At 40.6% G+C, this 19,324-nt stretch overlaps 1 protein-coding gene across 5 annotated transcripts in view; it reads right to left on the reverse strand.

Annotated features, from left to right (window-relative positions):
• Positions 1-19,324, reverse strand: part of PDE7A (phosphodiesterase 7A) — a 111,393-nt gene that overhangs the window by 17,286 nt on the left and 74,783 nt on the right. For all 5 annotated transcript variants that reach the window (XM_067017938.1, XM_067017939.1, XM_059042626.2 and 2 more), the window contains 2 exons: positions 6,588-6,739; positions 4,715-4,778 (listed from right to left, as the gene is read on the reverse strand). In XM_067017938.1, the coding sequence (XP_066874039.1) occupies positions 4,715-4,778; positions 6,588-6,739 (216 nt within the window). The remainder of the gene's footprint in view (positions 1-4,714; positions 4,779-6,587; positions 6,740-19,324) is intronic.

A 19,324-nucleotide genomic window follows, 5' to 3' on the forward strand; every position in this document is an offset into this window, starting at 1 on the left:
ATCACATGTTCTTTCTATTCTAAGAAAAAAAGATTTTCTGGTTTATTTTTCCAAAACCAAACAGCTGGAAGATAAACATTTTTGAATAGATGAGTTTTTTTTTTAAAGACACCAAAATAATTAGAATTGATAGAAAACTTTGAAAATTGTCCACACTGAGTAAGTTGCATTCAATTTCCCAAAGCACCTAAAACATGGCTGCACTTACCTCCTCATAACCATCTCTCCACCACGCTGCTCTGAATGGGGGTGTCCCAGAGCAAAGCGCCTTGGCTGCATATGCTATGTTATTTAACAATTAAACAGACTGTAGGTTTTAATGCTATGTTATTTAACAGTTAAACAGACTGTGTGAGCTCATAAATTACTGCCGGCCTTCAGACAATAATAACATAAACATGATTCCAGTATTCTCGAAAGAAATCTATGATTCTTATAAACATGTATAAAAGACCCAACTAGTCCCACAATGAAAATCTGTAGTAATAATATTTATGAAGAATTACAAAGAACTATCAGGCTAAACTAATTATCCAAGACTGCCTGAACAACTGTTTCGAAGCCCCTAGATGAGGAAAAAAGTAATCTAACTGGAACAAGGTTTGCATAAGCAACACTGGAAAGGATGTGGCAACCAAGAGACAGTCTTCCTAAAAACCATCTGACACATCACCTTCAAACAGAAAGAAAAAACCGTTTCAAATCTTTTCCCTTTAAGGAGTTAAACGTAAAAATGCATTCAAATCCTAGTAGCACTCTACCGGTACAAACATGAGCCCATGTGGTCTAGAATCATTTGTGAAGAAGCGAGCTACGCTTCTGTTATAACCACTGTAACAACCAACTTTTCTTAGCGCATATATAGAGATATTTCAGAATGTATACTCAAAAAACAATCTGGTTTTAAAAAATGGGCAGAGAATCTGAATAGATATTTTTCCAAAGAAGACGCACAAATGGCCAACAGGCACAAGAAAAGCTGCTCAGCATCACGAATCATCAGGGAAACGCAAATTAAAACCACAGTGAGCTATCAACTCACACCTGTCAGAATGGCTATAACCAAAAAGACCAGAGATAACAAGTGCTAGCCAGGATGTGAAGAAAAGGGAACCCTTGCCCTTGGTGCACTGTTGGTGGGATTGTAAACTGGTGCAGCCACTGCGGAGAACCACGGAGGTTCCTCAAGAAATTTAAAGTAGAACTACCGTAGGATCCAGCAATCCCACTTGTTGGTATATATCTGAAGGAGATGGAATCACTATCTCAAAGAGATACCTGCACCCCCATCTTCACTGAAGCATTACTTACAATAGCCAAGACATGGAATCAGCCTAAGGGCCCATCGATGGACAAACAGATAAAGAAAACGTGGTGTATATGCAGTGGAATATTACCCAGCCGTAAGAAAGACGGAAACCTTGCCATATGCGACAACACAGATGGAGTTTGAGGGAACTGTGCTAGTGAAGTAAGTCCGACAGAGAAAGATAAATGCTGTCTAATCTCACTTATATGTGGAATCTAAAACAAAAACAACAAAATCTCGAGCTCACAGACACAGAGAACAGACAGGGCGGTTGGTTGTCAGAGGTGGCGCAAGGGGACAGAATGGGTGCATTGTGTATTTGAATGCTGCTGAGAGCAGGTCTTGAAAATTCTCATCACAGTGAATAAAACCGTGACTATGTCTGCTGACGGATGTTAACTAGACCCACTGTGGCAATTATTTTGCAGTACATACAAATAGCAGATCATTACATTGTATGTTTGACGCTAACATAATGCTATATGTCAATTATGCCTCAATTTTAAAAAAAGAACGTATATTCGTTCTGTATATTTAGGTAATCACGGGATTCTCCCAAAACTGTTTCCCAAACCCAATGAAATAAATTACCAATTTCTAGGGTCTAGAGCAAGTTCTAAGAAAGCTGCAATCAAATGGTAAACTACCCTCATCTGGAATTCAGGCAAATGGCAGTAAGAAACGCATGTTAAGGTCCTCCACCAAGAACCCTAGGGGGATCTGACAAGAACCAATCTAACAAAGTGTACCACCCATATCAAAATTAAAAACTGTATGCAACGTTTTTTCTCATTTTCAGTTTATAAGATACCAACTGACTTAATACCAGTAAATAAGAACACAAGTCAACGAAACATTTCAAAGCAAGCGATGATGCTTAGTCGATACGTGAAACAAGAAACAGGCATAGAAGAAGTTATTTTATATGAGAATGGAAACAACTTCTTGGAAAAGAAAATTGTACTTATAGAAAAGTTACCCTTTATATAAAGATACATCGAAGGACGGACCTGCCTAAGGTGTTACGGCTCTCGACAGGCTTTAGGATGCGATTCTCTTCAATACTTGGGAGCTGGCAGGACTGGGCTACGGCTATAACACAGGCCTGGCAACGAGGGTCCTCATGCACCAGGTGACTTTGGGGGGGGTGACAAGCCCTATGTTGCTACCTCATGTAACCTAACTCATTCCTGCAAAAGCAACATCAAAACTATAGCCTACCAGATCGTCACTACTTCCCGCCTTGCAGTGGACAAGCTGGGAATCAGGGTCCTGTTTCTTCCCTGCCCTCCTCACAGTATCATTTGGGAAATCACCAGAGGAAGAAACACAGAACACACCGACAGGACCAACAGCAGGAAGGGAAAACTATATTCTTGGATACTATGTATGTATATCATCCAGAATTCATTTCAGGCTAAGCAGCTTTGAAAGGAAAGCAGATCCAATTAAATAATGCAAGTTAAAGGAATTTTCTTCTGCCCGTTTGTTTCCCAGTAACATCTCTTCATGTATAGACTTCCTGTAACTTTTGGGTGACAGCAGTGAGCTGAACGCAGACGTCACCAGCTGTGAAAGCACAGGTGGGTGGCTAACCATGGGTCGTCTCTGCTACAACCCCCAACAACTGCAAGAAGAAACCATTCGGCCACCTTCTCCACAAAAAAGGAGTGAGATGATTAAAGGAAAGCCGAGTGCTGAGCTAACTGCACTAGTCACTGTCACCTGCGGTGTCACCCTCTCTCCACTTCTATCGCCACGCCCCCTGACCAGCAGGTATGTTCTTTTTCAAAATAAAATCCAGAGAAATACAATCAACGATTTCAGCGGGTGACAAGTGTCCCAGGAGACTAAGAATAGGCTATGAGCTGTTAGTGTTTACGTGAGGCTAGACCCTGAAGGTGTTAAGGGCCGCACGGTCTCATCTATGTTTATCTTGAGGTAACGACTAAAGTCATATTTGTGTTGCATTAGGAGAGGGGAGTTTCCCAGGTCTAGAAGAAGACGAGGCACCTGTATTTTCAAAAAGGGGATGGCTGCAAGGAAGACAGCTGATATTAAGAGCCTCTGACAGGCCCTAAATGATATTAGAGCCTTTTCCGTGTGGACAGGCCCACGTGGGGGCAGGGAGCGGAGCAGACGCTAGTCACCAGAGGGCAAAGGAGAGGGGAGCAGGAAGAGAAAAGGGGGAAAAAACAAAAGGCAGGCAAGCAGGAGGGAGGCTCTGCCACTGAGGAGGACTTTACTGTCTTTACACTTGCGCCGGGGCCGGGCCACTCCACTTTATTTTCGGTCAGCAGCCCACAGACAGCTAGAAGCTGACCACAGAGGCACCCTCCCTATGCCTGGCCATGCAGCCCAGAGCGAGTGATGCAGCGGCACTGAAAAGCTAGACGCGTGCTCTTCTCAAGATGAATACAGTCCTATTTGCTTGTCCATTTCCCATATTTGGCTTTCTTAAGAGAGGAGCTTTATTCCAAAGCAAAATAAGAAACAACAAAAGTGATTTCAAAGTATAGCAGTGAATCACCTATTTATTTCATTCTCAACCCTCAGAACTGACTTCCTCTCAGTGAACTTTCCACTCTGCTTCATGTAAAACATATTAAGGCAAAAGGGGTAAAAAAGTCTAGTTGGACAACAGGTACCACCTTTTTTTTTTAATGCCCAAAATGTTACACTAAATAAAGAATGATTCTCAAAGGGAATTCTGTTCCCATTCCCAAACAGAATAAAGAAAAACGAACCCTTCCCGCAAAGCAGAACAAAACTCAGAAAGAGGCAAACAGACCAGAACCACCTGTCTTTTTCAAAGTACTCATACTTGCTGTAGATCCTGATGCACCCCCTCAAGAAGCCACGAGCCTCTTCCCCACCCCACCCGACCCCGCCATGGAGAAGCTGTGCCAGAAGGAACCACTGTTGCTGATCATACACACGCCATCTCTCAAGTGAGCAGAGAAAGGAAAGCCTAGGAGCCAGAGCTAGCAGAAAAGCCATCTCTCAAAAGGTCCTTAATCTACCACAGATCTGGGGCTATCAAAACTGGAATACAAGATCAGAGGATGGCGCTGTGACTACAGTACAAAAGAAACCAAAAAAGCAACATCAAGAACAGTGAGAGAGTGATGTTCGCCTTGGGTTATTAGTAACAGTAGCGTTAATAAGGGATGCCCAGGTGACCATGGCAGTGATTACTACCAAGAGTAATAATCACAAAATAAAATTGTAGATGGATGCTCTAGGCTTACAAATCAGTCACTAAAGAAGCAACACAACAAAGCTCTCTCTGCCAGGAGGGCTCCTAACCTAAGCAAGTGAAAGCAGCAGCCCACGAGCGGCTGTAGCATCAGGGCAGCAATCTCAAGAATACATTAACTAGAGTAAGTCAAATTCTTCACTTACCATTTGTTAGTCTATCAAATAGAAAGATATCAAAATTCCAATTTCCAACTTTTTCCAGCATACACTGAAATGAAAACCAAACATGCCTACTGTAATTTAATTTCAGTAACATTCTCTATCTTTTGTAGATAGTCCGCAGGGAAGTTAACGAAAATGGGAAGTGGTTGATTTACTTTAAGACATGTTAAGTATCATTCTCCCTTTCATCATGACCTTTCCAAACGGCTCCAAAACATGTCCAGAGGGATAAACTCCATTTGAAAAAACAATTATTATTTTGTTTTCCAGTTAATAAACGTATAGGTAAGGTTAGTGTTCCCTTCGACTTATTCCAATACTCCCATGAACGGTCAAGAATTCTAATATAACTTAACATCACAGAAGTGTGGTTCATACACTGCATGGTCTAGAAACCAGATTTTAAAAATCGAATAAAAGTAAATTATAATAGCCAAATACTTGCTATATCCCAGGTACTGTTACAAGTGCTTTACTCTTTACTCACTCTTACTCTTCATATCGACACTATCAAGCAGGCATTGCTTTCAATCCTCATTTATAGATGGGGAAAGAGGCAAAAAGTTCTAACTTGCCCAGCAAGAAAGTAACAGAGCTGGGATCTGAAGTCAGGTGGTCTGATTCTGGAACCTAGGAACCAGACACCTACACTATACTACACTTACATTATTTGTTGTTTGGTTTTTGAAAATACACTCCCAATTTATGGGTATTTATTTATATTCTTTAAATATCCTTATAAAATAGTCAATAGCAGTTACTACATTAATTTTTAGGTCGATGGTTATTTCAGCCAAGTAAATAAATCCCACAACCCTAAAACTCAAATAGATATGTTTACACCATGTATGTGTAACCTGAAAATTTTGTGGACTGTGTTTTCAAGAAAAAATTTTTATTTTGTATCCAAAAGTCCACTGTTGTATACATTTATGACCTAATCGACATCAACGACATTGAGGCACTACTGGTTGAGGTTATAATACTAACAACCAATGATACACATAATATTCTCATTCTAAAAAACAAAACTTGTGAACCTTTTAAAATTTAAGGAAAGCGTCAGTACTTTTCCACTGATTTGTTTTATCAAAGTGGGAGGCAAATTTTTTCACTTTAGTATAACCATAGAGTGGGTACCCCGACCCTATCTACACAAACTGACAACATCTGGCCTGTTAAGTATTAAGAATAGTTTTACAACTATTAGAAACGTAAGATTATTGAAAAATTCTCATTTGGTCAAAAACAACCTCAACTAACTTCCACCTTCATTAATATACTTCTTTTAAACTATATAAAGAAAACAATGCACACAATCACAGAGTTTAATTTTTAAAAAATCTAAATCTTCCAAATGTCTCACTGATGCAAGAGACTATGAAAAATCATTTGACTGAAAGTCATGAATCTTGCTGTGTTGGGTTTACTTCGAACCAGCTGGGGGAGCTCACCCAAGTCCCTTGTACTATTTAGTCCCTAGTGTTCTTTTTTTTTTTTTTTAAGGCCATACTGTTCTTAACTACAGAATACAGAAATTAGATCAGATGATCCATAATATTCTTCCCAGCGTTAAGTGTGATCTTATAGCTTAACTTTCCATTGATCTACTTGCTGTTATAATAAATCGAAAACACCTTCATTATTTTAGTTACTTCAGAAATGTTCCTTGCTCTGTAATACCTAATTATAGGATGAACAGCTAGCTAGCTGCTCTAAAGGGAAAACCTGAAAAATGGGTTCAACTGATTTCACATACCAAAAAAAGGCTCTATAAATCAGTACCAAATGGGAAAAACAAGCCTTCGTTACACTTATCTAAAAATTAATGTTTTCTTGCAAAAGCTATACACACCTTAGCTTGTCCATTATAATCATCATCTAAAATGTCTACAGAATTCGAAACGCCGGTACCGCGGAAAAAGCGCGACGATCTAAGATACCGCTGGAAACTCAGTAACCTTCTGATATTCCTTGCAGACACAGAAACTTCGATTGCAGATTGAGCTGAAATAAAAGGAGTAAAAGGTGAGTAGAGTGACTCAAAACTGTGCATACCCTGTCTTTGTTGTACCCCTTCTAGTCACATACAAATATTTCTTAAAATTAATCAGCTGCCATGCCATATTTCTAGGAGAGAAGAGGTACTTTATTTGTACTTTCAATTAAAGAGGTAAGAATGAAGGGGCAAATCGCCAATTTTATCAGCACTTAGAAAGCTAATGAGGAGTGTGGTGAGATTAATAATCAGTTTTTTTTTTTAACTTCCTAAGAATTATTACCTTTCACTCCATCGCTTCAATACACTATACAAACACTATGAAGCAGAAAGACAAAATCTAGTTTCAAACTATCCTTCATATTGAGAAGCCAGGTCCCAAGTTATATATGAGACTTTAAGAATTAATTATTCAACTCAAACATCTCAAATCCTAATGAGGTATCATTTCAAATCTTTCCTTAAGAGAATTTTATTCAGAGGAAAAGGAGATGGAATGGAGAATAAAGTAGCTTATATATACCCTGTAAGAGTTCTGAAGGACAGGGATAAAAATCCTGCAAGATGAAAAACTCTAGGAAAAAAAATGTGGTTCCACATTGGATACGGATATGTTTTCTTTCCATGAGTCTAACCGTCATGTGTCCCTGCAGTGTTGGAATGAACCAAAGTTTCTGGGGCACCAGACAAAATAAAAGACATTGGTTACAAGCTGTCTTGTAGGGCATGAATGTTATCTTTAAATTCTAGAATCTAAGTGAAATGTTCATAATGCAAAACGTGAAAGTGAAGACTAAGGATCAACAGATCATCGTCTCTCATCTTACCCTCCATTAACATCCCACAGGTGGAATGACAGGGAATCAAACACATTCTCTCTTGTGTGTCCAGTCGCTAACTGTTCTGTTAACCTCTATCACCCAGTGTTTTCTCATCTATAAAATAATGGCAATAATATCTAGTTCAAAGGGTGCTGGATTAAATGAGATAATATACACATGAGTCAGATATATAATAGGTATTAAATAAATGATGGCAATGTAGAGGATAATCAAATTGATGTTGATGCCACTGCTTGGAGGTATGCATCTAGGTAATTATGCTAAGTTCCACATCTGTTTATGTTGCTCTAAATAAAAGTATTCACTGATCCCTCATCATTTTAAAATGAACTCCATCTTCTTGGCCTGGAAGAAAAGGCTTCATGCTCCAGGTTCTGGCTCTCTCCAGACTCAACTCAGATGACATCTTTCTGGGAAGTACACCTGGACACCTAGATACACATTCCCCATCTAGGAGAGATGGGAGGCACCTCCTCTGGGTTCTCAAGGCTACCCGTGCAGACACCTATCACACTACTTTTTTTTTTTTTTTTTTCTTTTTGCGGTACGCGGGCCTCTCACCGTTGTGGCCTCTCCCGCTGCGGAGCACAGGCTCCGGACGCGCAGGCTCAGCGGCCATGGCTCACGGGCCCAGCCGCTCCACGGCATGTGGGATCCTCCCGGACCGGGGCACGAACCTGTGTCCCCTGCATCAGCAGGCGGACTCTCAACCACTGCGCCACCAGGGAAGCCCTATCACACTACTTTTGATGCTGTTATTACAATTGCTTATTTATCTGTCTCCTTCAACAAATGATGACCTCCAATACAGGCACGGATTATTTTTTTTCATCTTTGTATTCCAAAGCCTAATAATAGTGCCATGTAGGTATGTAATAAATGCATACTGTTTTTGAAATACCTGATGAGTTTCGAGGTTCCCATACACTCACATAAGCCAGAAATAAGATAACTCACAGTTACATGGGTTTTTTCTCATTTTTCATCCCAGTGGATCTAAAATAGAGTATCTAGAACAACTGTGGAGTTAAATTTTTATCTTTATCAATGTAACTTACATTAAAAGCACTAGAACCAAAATGGTAACGTTATTAATGTCAAGAGATTATGTTTGAACTAGAATTAGTATGTTTGAGGAAATGTCAAGAGATTATGTTTGAACTAGAATTAGTATGTTTGAGGAAATGAGGTTAGTTTAATAAGTTCAGTGAAAGTAATGTTCCAAGTGCTTTAAAAAAAGATATCTAGGGCTTCCCTGGTGGCGCAGTGGCTGGGAGTCTGCCTGCCAATGCAGGGGACACGGGCTCAAGCCCTGGTCCAGGAGGATGCCACATGCCGCGGAGCAACTGAGCCCATGCGCCACAACTACTGAGCCTGTGCTCTGGAGCCTGTGAGCCGCAACTACTGAGCCCGTGTGCCTGGAGCCCATGCTCTACAGTGGGAGAGGCCACCACAATGAGAGGCCCATGCACCGCAACGAACAGTGGCCCCCGCTTACCGCAGCTGGAGAAAGCCCGCGCGCAGTGGCAAAGACCCAGCGCAGCCATAAATAAATAAATAAAATGAAGTTTTTTAAAAAAGGTATCTCATTTAGCCCTCAACAATGTAAAAAAAAAAAAAACGAGTATTATTATCTTCCACTTTATACATGAGCACACTGAATCTACAAGAGATTATGTATAAGATCATACAGCCAATATAGGATGACAACTAGATTTCTTTAAAAAATAAATTTATTTATTTTGGCTGTGTTGGGTCTTCACTGCTGCACGTGGGCCTTCTCTAGTTGCAGTGAGCAGGGGCTACTCTTTGCTGCAGTGCGCGGGCTTCTCTTTGCAGTGGCTTCTCTTGCTGCGGAGCATGGGCTCTAGGCACGCAGGCTTCAGCAGTTGTGGCACTTGGGCTCAGTAGTTGTGGCTCGAGGGCTGTAGAGCACAGGCTCAGTAGTTGTGGTGCACAGGCTTAGCTGCTCCGTGGCATGTGGGATCTTCCCGGACCAGGGATCACACCCGAGTCTCCTGCACTGGCAGGTGGATTCTTAACCACTGCACCACCAGGGAAGTCCCTGACAACTAGATTTTAAAACACAGATCTGCTGACAAAGCCTGTGTGTCCACAGTATTACTCACAAGTTTCTTATTACATCTGTACAGTATGGTTTATTGACTGTTTATGATAAAATTCTGTGTATACCATTATTCAAAATTGTCCTTATTTAGATGAAAGTACGTACAGAAAGAAACACAGAGGGAAAAAAGCTAACACACAGAAATAAAAGTATTCAATTAAATACACACATATATATATTTATTTATTTGGTTGTGCTGGGTTTTAGTTGCAGCATACAGTCTCTTTAGTTGTGGCATGCAAACTCTTAGTTGAGGCATGCGTGTGGGATCTAGTTCCCTGACCAGGGATCGAACCCAGGCCCCTTGCACTGGGAGTGCAGAGTCTTAACCACTGCGCCACCAGGGAAGTCCCAGAAATACAAGTATTTAATTAGACCCTTCTAGTCTTATTCCTAGAAAAGACTGGACCTGGAAGGGCCAGAGTGGAGTGACACGAACACATGGGGAGCAGATGAGAACTAATTAAACCAAAGTAGAAATGCAATACAATTAACGCATTAGAGCCAAGGCATTTAGAAAGCTTCTAAAACATGTTGCAGAAGACACGTATTCTATTCATTATGGAAAAGCAACCTAAAAGAGTTCAAGGTCATAAGCATGACTTCATGAGCATTCCCTTCAATTTACTATCTTAAATCACACACAAAAGGTAACAACTTTATCACTGGCAATTCCTTCGCATCCTGTGTGTGGACACTGATAGTAGGATCACTGCTCCCAAACTGTATGTCCAAACTAATCCACCCTTGAAGTAAACTTGAGAATCTCTTTGGGAGGATAATAACATAAGGTCCAAAAAATTAATAAGCCTCATTTGAAGGGGCTCAATCCACTGTGCTAAGTCCCTACATCAACATGGCAGGATTCACACTGTCAATGGTTAAGACAGATGGCACTGTCTGGGAGTCAGGGCTCTACTCACGAGATCACGGCTGTACCTCCCTCTGCCTTATTCCTATTTTCTAGGTGACTTCTCACAAGTCACAACTTCTCAATGTCTCATTTTCCTTAACTGAAAAAAACGAACCATAATTCGTGTCTTTTTCCTGTTTCACAGAGCCCTGAAGTTGGGACTCATGATCAAGAGTTCTGTTTTGACCATATTAAGTTGAGCACGAGTATTAGATATTAACTGAAGGGGAAAAGCTCACTCAGCATAGGAACCCAGTGCCTTCCAGCAAGACTAATCCCACAAATAACCTATACAACAGGATAAGAAACAGACCTTCACTTAGTGATAGAACCAGCCGTAACAATTACTGATTATCTCACATAATCTAAGAAAGGACAGAGAACCGGTCCAAATGAAATGGCAAATCATCCAGTGAAAAGAATTTTCTTCACCTAGGGGGCCTGAGGAGCCTACACCTAAGAAGAATTCATTCTAGAAAGAACTGAAAATCCCATGAGACTTTGCAGAGATGGTAATTAAAACTACCTTAGAGCTTTGCCTGAGACTTGGTATAGGACCAAAATGGGGGGAGGGGTGGTGGTATCTGATTTTTTTTTCATTTATCTAATTTTTAATATGTACTGCACTCACTTTTCAAAAATGAAAATCAAGGAGGGAAAGAAGGAGGGAGGGAGAAAAGAACACAGTGAAAAACCTTACCCCTACCCAGTTTCTGATCCAACCAACCGCCAAACTCTCCCCTAAAATGATCACCTTTTAAAAGTTTTGCGGGTATCCTTTCTGAGTTTTTGGATCAAATATATGGAAACATCACTATATACTACGTTTCTACTTCTTTTACGTAAATGGCAGCATACCATATAACCTGTTCTGCACTTTGTTTTTTAACTTATCTTAGAGCTCTTTCCCTATCAGTACACAGAGACCTTCCTCATTCTCAGGCTACAAAGTATTCCATCATATGGATGGACCATAATCTAGTTAACCAATCCTCTACTGAAAGGCACTGCTACAACTTCACAATTTGCAAAAATACCTTCATTTTATTAAATATGCTTATATTTCCACTACTTGTTTTCCACTACTTGTCAGCTTTAGATATCATCCTTTAATGTTTTATTATTACAAACAGGAAATAACACTACACAGGAAATCACTCTATATCCCATCTTCTTTCCCTTTTCCTCTTCCAGTGTTTGTTACTTGTTTGAGTGCTCTTTTCCCCACCTTTCACTCCAATCCCCATTTGCATTTTAAGTTCAGCTCTAGCATTAAATATATTCAATATTCAGGTGCTTTTACCATGGCTGCCCCAGTTATCTTTCTTTGCCTTTGGGTTTCAACTATTTGACTATAATGTATCTCTGTGTGGATCTCTTTGAGTTTATCCTGCTTGGAGTTCACCAAGCTTCTTGGATGTGTATATCCATGTCTTCATCAGATATGGGAAGTTTTCCACCATTCAAATCATTTTTTCTGTCCCTTTCTCTCTTCTTTCTCCTGCTGGGTCTCCTACGAGTCATTCGTTGGTACACATGATGATCCCCCCACTGGTTTCTTGGGCTCTCATCATTTTTCTTCATTCTTTTTTCTTTCTGCTTCTCAGTTTGGATTATTTCAATGTTCTTATCTTCAAGTTTGCCAATCCTTTCTTCTGCCTGCTCAAATCTGCTGCTGAATCCCTCTAGTGAATTTCTCATTTCAGTTATCATACTTGTCAGCTCCAGAACTTATTGGGTTCTTTTTTATAATTTCTATTTATTGAGATTCTGATTTTGTTCATACAACGTTTTCCTGATTTCCTTTAGTTCTTTGCCCATGGTTTGCTTTAGCTCATTGAGCACTTAAGACAGTTGATTTAACATCTTTGATTAGCAATTCCAATGTGTGGGCTTCCTCAGGATGGCTTTTTGTGAAGTTCTTTTTTTCATATGTATGGACCATACTTTCCATTTTCTTTTTATGTTTTATAGTTTTTAATCGAGCACTGGACATTGTGAGTATTATGCTGGGGCAACTGGAAATCGAATCTCTCACTCTTCCAGGTATTTATTTCTGCCTGCTGTGGGCGGAAGCCATCTGTTTTGTGACTATTTTGTGACCAAACTATTTTTGTCTTTGCATATCTATTTGACTTTGTTTATTCCTTGTTGTGTGTGGTCACTGAAATTCCTGCTACAGTATCTCTGCGGTCAGCCAAAGACCCAACACAGATTTCCCTTAAATGTCTGGCACCAAAGGCTAGGGGATGGGGAGAGAAGTACCGATTCTTTAAATCTCCTGGTAGATGCTTCTGGGCAAAGCCTCTGCAGCTGAAAGGGCTGAAACCAAGGCAAACATCTGTGCGTAACCCTCAGGATCTGCCAGACTGACGTCAAGAAGCAACCCCCAATTTCTGGAGGGCTAGGTCCCCACTGCCCACCTGGCTTTAGCAAGTCACTAAAGAAACACGGGCCACTCTCCCCACAGGTCGAGGGGCTGAGGAGTGGGGGATGATCACTGGTTTGTGCACACTGCTCAAATGCCAAAGAACAGCAGCCCCTCCCTCATTAAGCACTCCCCTGGTTGTCGTAAGAGTCCAGTCAGGGTCCAGAGTCCTGAAATAGTTAATTCTGCCAATTTTTTTTCCAGTTTAGTGGCTGTTTTGATGGAGGAATCAATCCCTAGAGCTTCCTACCCTGTTATTTTTGAGCCACACTGTCCCTTTCCTTTAAAAGGTGTTCTTCCTGGTCCTTTCTGGGAGTAGCTGCCCTAAGCCTTCTCTTCCGCTCAACCTGGGTTTGAGAATGGGGACAAGGTGCATGGAAAGGCTTAGCAGTCCAGAAACAACAACTATCAACAGCCTGGTGGCTCCAGGTATTTTTCTATGAATTATTTCCTATACACATGTAAACATACAGTTTCTCTTTTATCCCAGACAGTTCACAGCATTTTTTTAACTTAAGAATTCACGAACATCTTTTCAAGTCAATAAATGGCACTTCCATGTGCCATCATTTTTACTAGCCACATATTATTCTAAAGTATGAAACTATGATAATTTACTAAATCTTTCTGCTGTTAGGCTGCTCCTTTCATTTTTCCTACCAACAATTCTGTAATAAACATTCTTATAACTCTTATAACTGAATCTTCGCACACGTCCTGATTCGCCTAGAACAAACCCTCAGAAGTAGAACAAGCACATAGGAACACATTTCAATGGCTTCTAAAACACACTATCAAACTGAAGAACAGGTTTTCTAAAAGAAAATTAGAGAGGTTTCCAGAACTGTCCTAGAATAGCTTCCAAAATATGATCTAGGAAAAGGGAATCAGTAACTATGAATCAAGGATGAAGCATGATGAGATCATGTTAAGGTGGGAAATTTTAGTTTCTTCAGGTTTGCTTCACCCCCTCCCCAGCCTTCCTCCACCACAGACACACACTGATTCCCTATAATGATTAAAATAAAATTCCTATACTGAAACAAGCAAGTAGAGGCCACTGTTGAGAAGGTATCAAGTTGAATATGTAGTATCATTTAGGAACAGATAAAAAGAGGATACATGGGGCTTCCCTGGTGGCGCAGTGGTTGAGAATCTGCCTGCCGATGCGGGGGATGAGGGTTCGAGACCCGGTCCAGGAGGTTCCCAAATGCCGCGGAGCAACTGGGCCCGTGAGCCACAACTACTGAGCCTGCGCGTCCGGAGCCCGTGCTCCGCAACAAGAGAGGCCGCGACAGTGAGAGGCCCGCGCACTGCGATGAAGAGTGACCCCCCGCTCGTCGCAACTAGAGAAAGTCCTCACACAGAAACAAAGACCCAACACAGCCATAAATAAATAAATAAATAAACTCCTATCCCCAACATCTAAAAAAAAAAAAAAGAAAAGAAAAGAAAGAGGGTACATGGGGAACTGGGAACAAGAAAGAGTGATCCTGAGAACTTAACTAGTACTTTCATTCAGACAGTTAAATGGCTAAAAGGCCCACCCCCTGGCCATATTATATAAAACCTGACCCTATTAGCCAATATTCTCACGAACTCATTTTGTGACATGAGACACACCAGTATTTATTTCACAGCATAACAGACAACAGATTAAAGCTGTCTTTCTTAAAGCCCAGCTTCCACCAGGCTAGGACTATTTATTTTAAGTCTCGGGCTTGTTCTAATTTACATGGTTACCTACATTCCAATCCAGCTTAGAAAGCCGACAGGGCTCAGTGACTTAATCAAGTTACTATTAAGAACTGTTGGCGCTGCTGGTTCTCTTCTAAAATATCACATTCCCTCACTCTGTGATCACGAACGAACTAATCAGCCCACCAAAGCTAAATGAGCATCGTTACTTAATGATCATGGAAATTACTTCCAGTCATCTACTCCTGGCTTCTCTGAGCCAGTAATGAAATGTGGGAGAGCAGCAAATTTAGAAGCCATGTTTTTCTCTTGCTCTTCTCCTTCATATCAGAAAGTGGACAGAAAAAAGAAATATAGGTAACAGGTTAAGGAAACAGAAGGGCTGGAAAATCAACACGTCTTAAGCAGTATCACTCCCAACTCTCCTACAGACCCTCTCCTCTGTCATCTAAACGGCATGGCAAGGACGTCACCGATATTTAGTTACTAGACAAAAGAGGTTTTTAACAGAAAAGACATTGGATCTTGAGACTTGACCGCTACTTGCTTTAACTGTCCACAAGAGGGAGTCCTGCAGTCACTATACCTGCTACCTTAAACCGTAACAATCATTTAGATGCATGAGCATGAATTACCCTTGGAGACGGTTATAAATTTTTTTAAAAAAATTCAGTGCTGTAAGGTTTTAACTCTAGTCTAGGGCAAGGTCATATTGAATGATAACTGAATAAAAAATATTAAGACATTCTTCATTCTAATCTCCTCTTTAATTTTTCTTAAAAAGAACGGAAGGGGGCTTTCCTGGTGGCGCAGTGGTTGCGAGTCCGCCTGCCGATGCAGGGGCCGCGGGTTCGCGCCCCGGTCCGGGAAGATCCCACGTGCCGCGGAGCGGCTGGGCCCGTGAGCCGTGGCCGCTGGGCCTGTGCGTCCGGAGCCTGTGCTCCGCAACGGGAGAGGCCGGAACAGTGAGAGGTCCACAAAAAACAAAAACAAAACAAAAAAGAACGGAAGCCATATCAGAAAGCCTACGGTTAATACTGAATAAACACATTTAGCTACATCCAAATTCAAGTTTTCTTGGAAGAATTTTTACATTTAGCATGCGTGGATAAATGGAGAAAAAACAGCTAGGTGTTCAGAGCAATGGTCTTCGGTAGAGTGGCTGGTTCTGATGCAGAGAAGCAGTACAGCAGCGCAAATAAAGACGTCGGCTTTGGGGTTCTGCCCCTCTTACTAGTTTTGTGATATTAGGAAAGTTATTTACGTTACTGAACCGATTGTCAGTTTCCTCACTGTAAAACAGGCCTTACAGAACTGCTGTAAAAATCAAATGAGATAACTCAGCAATATGTCTTTTGGGGCAAAGAGTAAACACTAAGTTGAATGGCTATAGTTGTTACAGGTATCGATTTTTTTAAAACAATATGTATAACTGACATATAACATTGGTTTCATGTTTAAATATTTTTAAGCACATGACTTCATACTATTTATTTTAACAAAGCCAGATTTACTCTTCATGATAGCATAATTTCATCCTGAAGGCCACTGTATACTTTTACATACTGTAGAATTAAATGCACATATTTAAAGATTTCAAAATATGCATACGTCATTACTTTAAAATAAATATATAGACATTCCAAGCTTCACTACAAATCAAAGAAATAAATGAGCTACTCATAATCTAAAATTAGATCCATGTTAACATGAGAATAAACTAATATCCTTTCCCTTAAGCAATTCTTATAACTTTCGTTTGCAGAATTCAATATTCACTTTGACAGGATTTGATAAAACAGTCAATATAAAACCCTTTTTAAAAGATTACTCTTATTGTTATGGATTAGGCATTTCTTTTCTCCTTCATATTAGAAAGTGGACAGAAAAAAGAAATGTAGGTAACAGGTTAAGGAAACAAAAGGGCTGGAAAATCAACACGTCCTGAACAGTATCACTCCCAGGTCTCCTACGGAGACGGGATATGTGACACGTTGGGTCCCTCTAACGCTCACACTTAGGACTTGAACACAGCTCTTTATCTGTTACATTCCTAATCCCCCTATTAGTGAGCTGAGAAAAAAAAAAAAAGGAAAAGAAAGCACACAAATCTTACTGTATAACATACAAAATAAGCTTAAAGTTAAATCTCCAGTTTCTCCAGTTCTCCAAAGGACAGGCAGAATTAAGCTATCATTAAATTTTATTAAGGTCAAGGTCCAAACCATATCGGTTCCCTAACTTATGCTATGAAGCTAGAGACGATATCTAGGAGATAAGATATTCTTTCAATTTGAGACAAAAAAGAAACAAAAACCAGTGGTTTTTCAAATGCAGGCACTTCACGATCTCCTGGAAAACTCGATACATTTTATAAAATACATACAGGTGGGGCAGAATGCCCTGTTTCCGGACTCGATTCAGCACAGCAGGACTCATCTCCACAGGCACCGCCTGGGCAGGGGGGCTGTTACAGGAAGGAGGCGGGAACACGCATGATGGACAGACAGGGGAAAAGGACATGAGATTGTTTCCTGTGACTACGAACTATGACAGAAATCTTTCTGAAACAACCAGATATGATTTCAAGATAAATGAATGACTGGGAACAAACTAAAGTTTAATAGAAACTCCAGACAGATATGGCCTTAGTCTATAATACCAGAACCGTAAGCAGTAGAGGCTGGCACACTCACATCTGAACGAGAGACTGAATTACACATCACGGACAGCCACCTCAGCAAGTCAAACAAATAATGGCTTAAAAAAAAAAAAAAAAAAAAAAGGTTGTAAATAGGAAAGTGATGACCAGGCAGTAAGTACAGTATGAAAGATAATAAGAAAAACAATGTAACACAGAAAAAGTCACGGCTGAGGGAAACGTCACACAACAACTTCTATTCTTAAAGGGAAGAAGCAGTAAAAGCTTCGGAATATAAGAGGACCTGAGTTTGTGTGGGAGTTTACTATACATTAAAGACGAAGATAAACTAAGACAATAAAATCAGCAGGACATAAGCTTTAAAGCTCAAAATAAACGCAGAAACAGATGTTCCTTCTGATCGTATCACTAAGTATGAAACAAGTATCCAAGTCTAACGCAGCCCTGTTAGGAAGATAAGAAACAACACAAAATCAAATGCACCTGAGGGTCTAAGGTGAAACTCAAGAATTTTGTCTGCTTTCAGAGTGGGTCATTGTAATAAAGACAACATGAGACATTTGATTCAACAGAAGGGCAGTAGCCAGCCTGAATTCAGTTTACAGCTAATACAGCTCATACTTAGAGAAATACGAATGGGACCCTATGAAGTCTAACTGGTAGAAGATATCCAGTTTTAGTCAATTGGATACAACATCTCTACAATGAGCCAGAGGCTGCCAGAAGCCAGGAACAAAAAGATGAGTAAGGCGAAAAGCCTCTTAGGCTGCAATGTAAATATCCTGAAAGGTTCCCTAGCATGGGGTGGAATAAAGTGCTAAAATGAATAAAAAGGCTCAAGATAATGGGCAAAAAAGCACATTTACATAGCATGGAACACTACCATGTGTCAGGAGTAAAAGAAAACGGAAAACTGCGCTTGTGTGGACATGAAAAATCATTCTCCTGGTGTTACATCTTGTCCAACATTGGCAGAGAGACCATGGCTTCCAGTCTGGATGACGTCAATGAGCTTTGGTGAATTCCATGAAAATTTCAAGCTGGCAGCTTCCCTTACTACTTAATAACCATGCCAGAATCTTTCAAAGAAGATATCAGTTTTTCTAAGTGCACATGTGGAGCAGAATTATAATAATGCTTTTATGTTTAAAGATATTAGAATTTGTTACTATATATAAGCTAAAAAGAATGTGTAGCTAAAAGAATAATTTACTAAATTTAGGGGCATTAAATTTAGAGCAAACAAGAGATGAATTCTGACAAAAAGTCAATATGGAATCCATTTCATTAAGTCCAACTAATTTAAAAGTCAAAATATTATATTTCAAGAGACCAGGTGTACGGCCAATTGGACATAGAAAAATATCCGTAGGAAAGTCTGGGGCTCTTAATCCACCCTACGGAAACCTGGTTACTAAAGCCAACATACTCCAAAGGAGGAAACTGACAGGAGGGAGGCTCCCGGTTCTCTCTCCACAGAGGGCTGAGCGAAAGCAGAACTCCGAGAAAGGCTGCGGAGGAGGAGCTGCCACGTTAAGGGGGGGGGGGATGCTCAAGAGCAACGAGCCCCGTCAGGGAGCCCCAGCTCTGGGGCACTTTCCAGTTCACACCACCAGCCAGCAGCCTAGCATCTCGGACACTCCCTGATCAATCAGCTTCTCCCCCCCCAGCCCTCTTCTCTAGCCCCCATTCATTACCTCTTTCTCCCAATTCGGTAGCGTGTATATCGCTCATCATTATTGGGTGCCTCAGACCTCGAATTTTCACAACATAAGGTCAGGAGACTACATAGGTTAAAATTAGTTGAGTGCGGGACATCAAGAATCAGTTTATTAAAGGCTGGAGGACCAGAAATCTGGACCTTAGTGGGAGTAATTCCTAGATAGGGCAGGTCTGAAGGGTTAGGGATCTTCTAAAAATGG

This window comes from Kogia breviceps, chromosome 17, assembly GCF_026419965.1.
Source record: "Kogia breviceps isolate mKogBre1 chromosome 17, mKogBre1 haplotype 1, whole genome shotgun sequence".
Classification (NCBI taxonomy): domain Eukaryota; kingdom Metazoa; phylum Chordata; class Mammalia; order Artiodactyla; family Physeteridae; genus Kogia; species Kogia breviceps.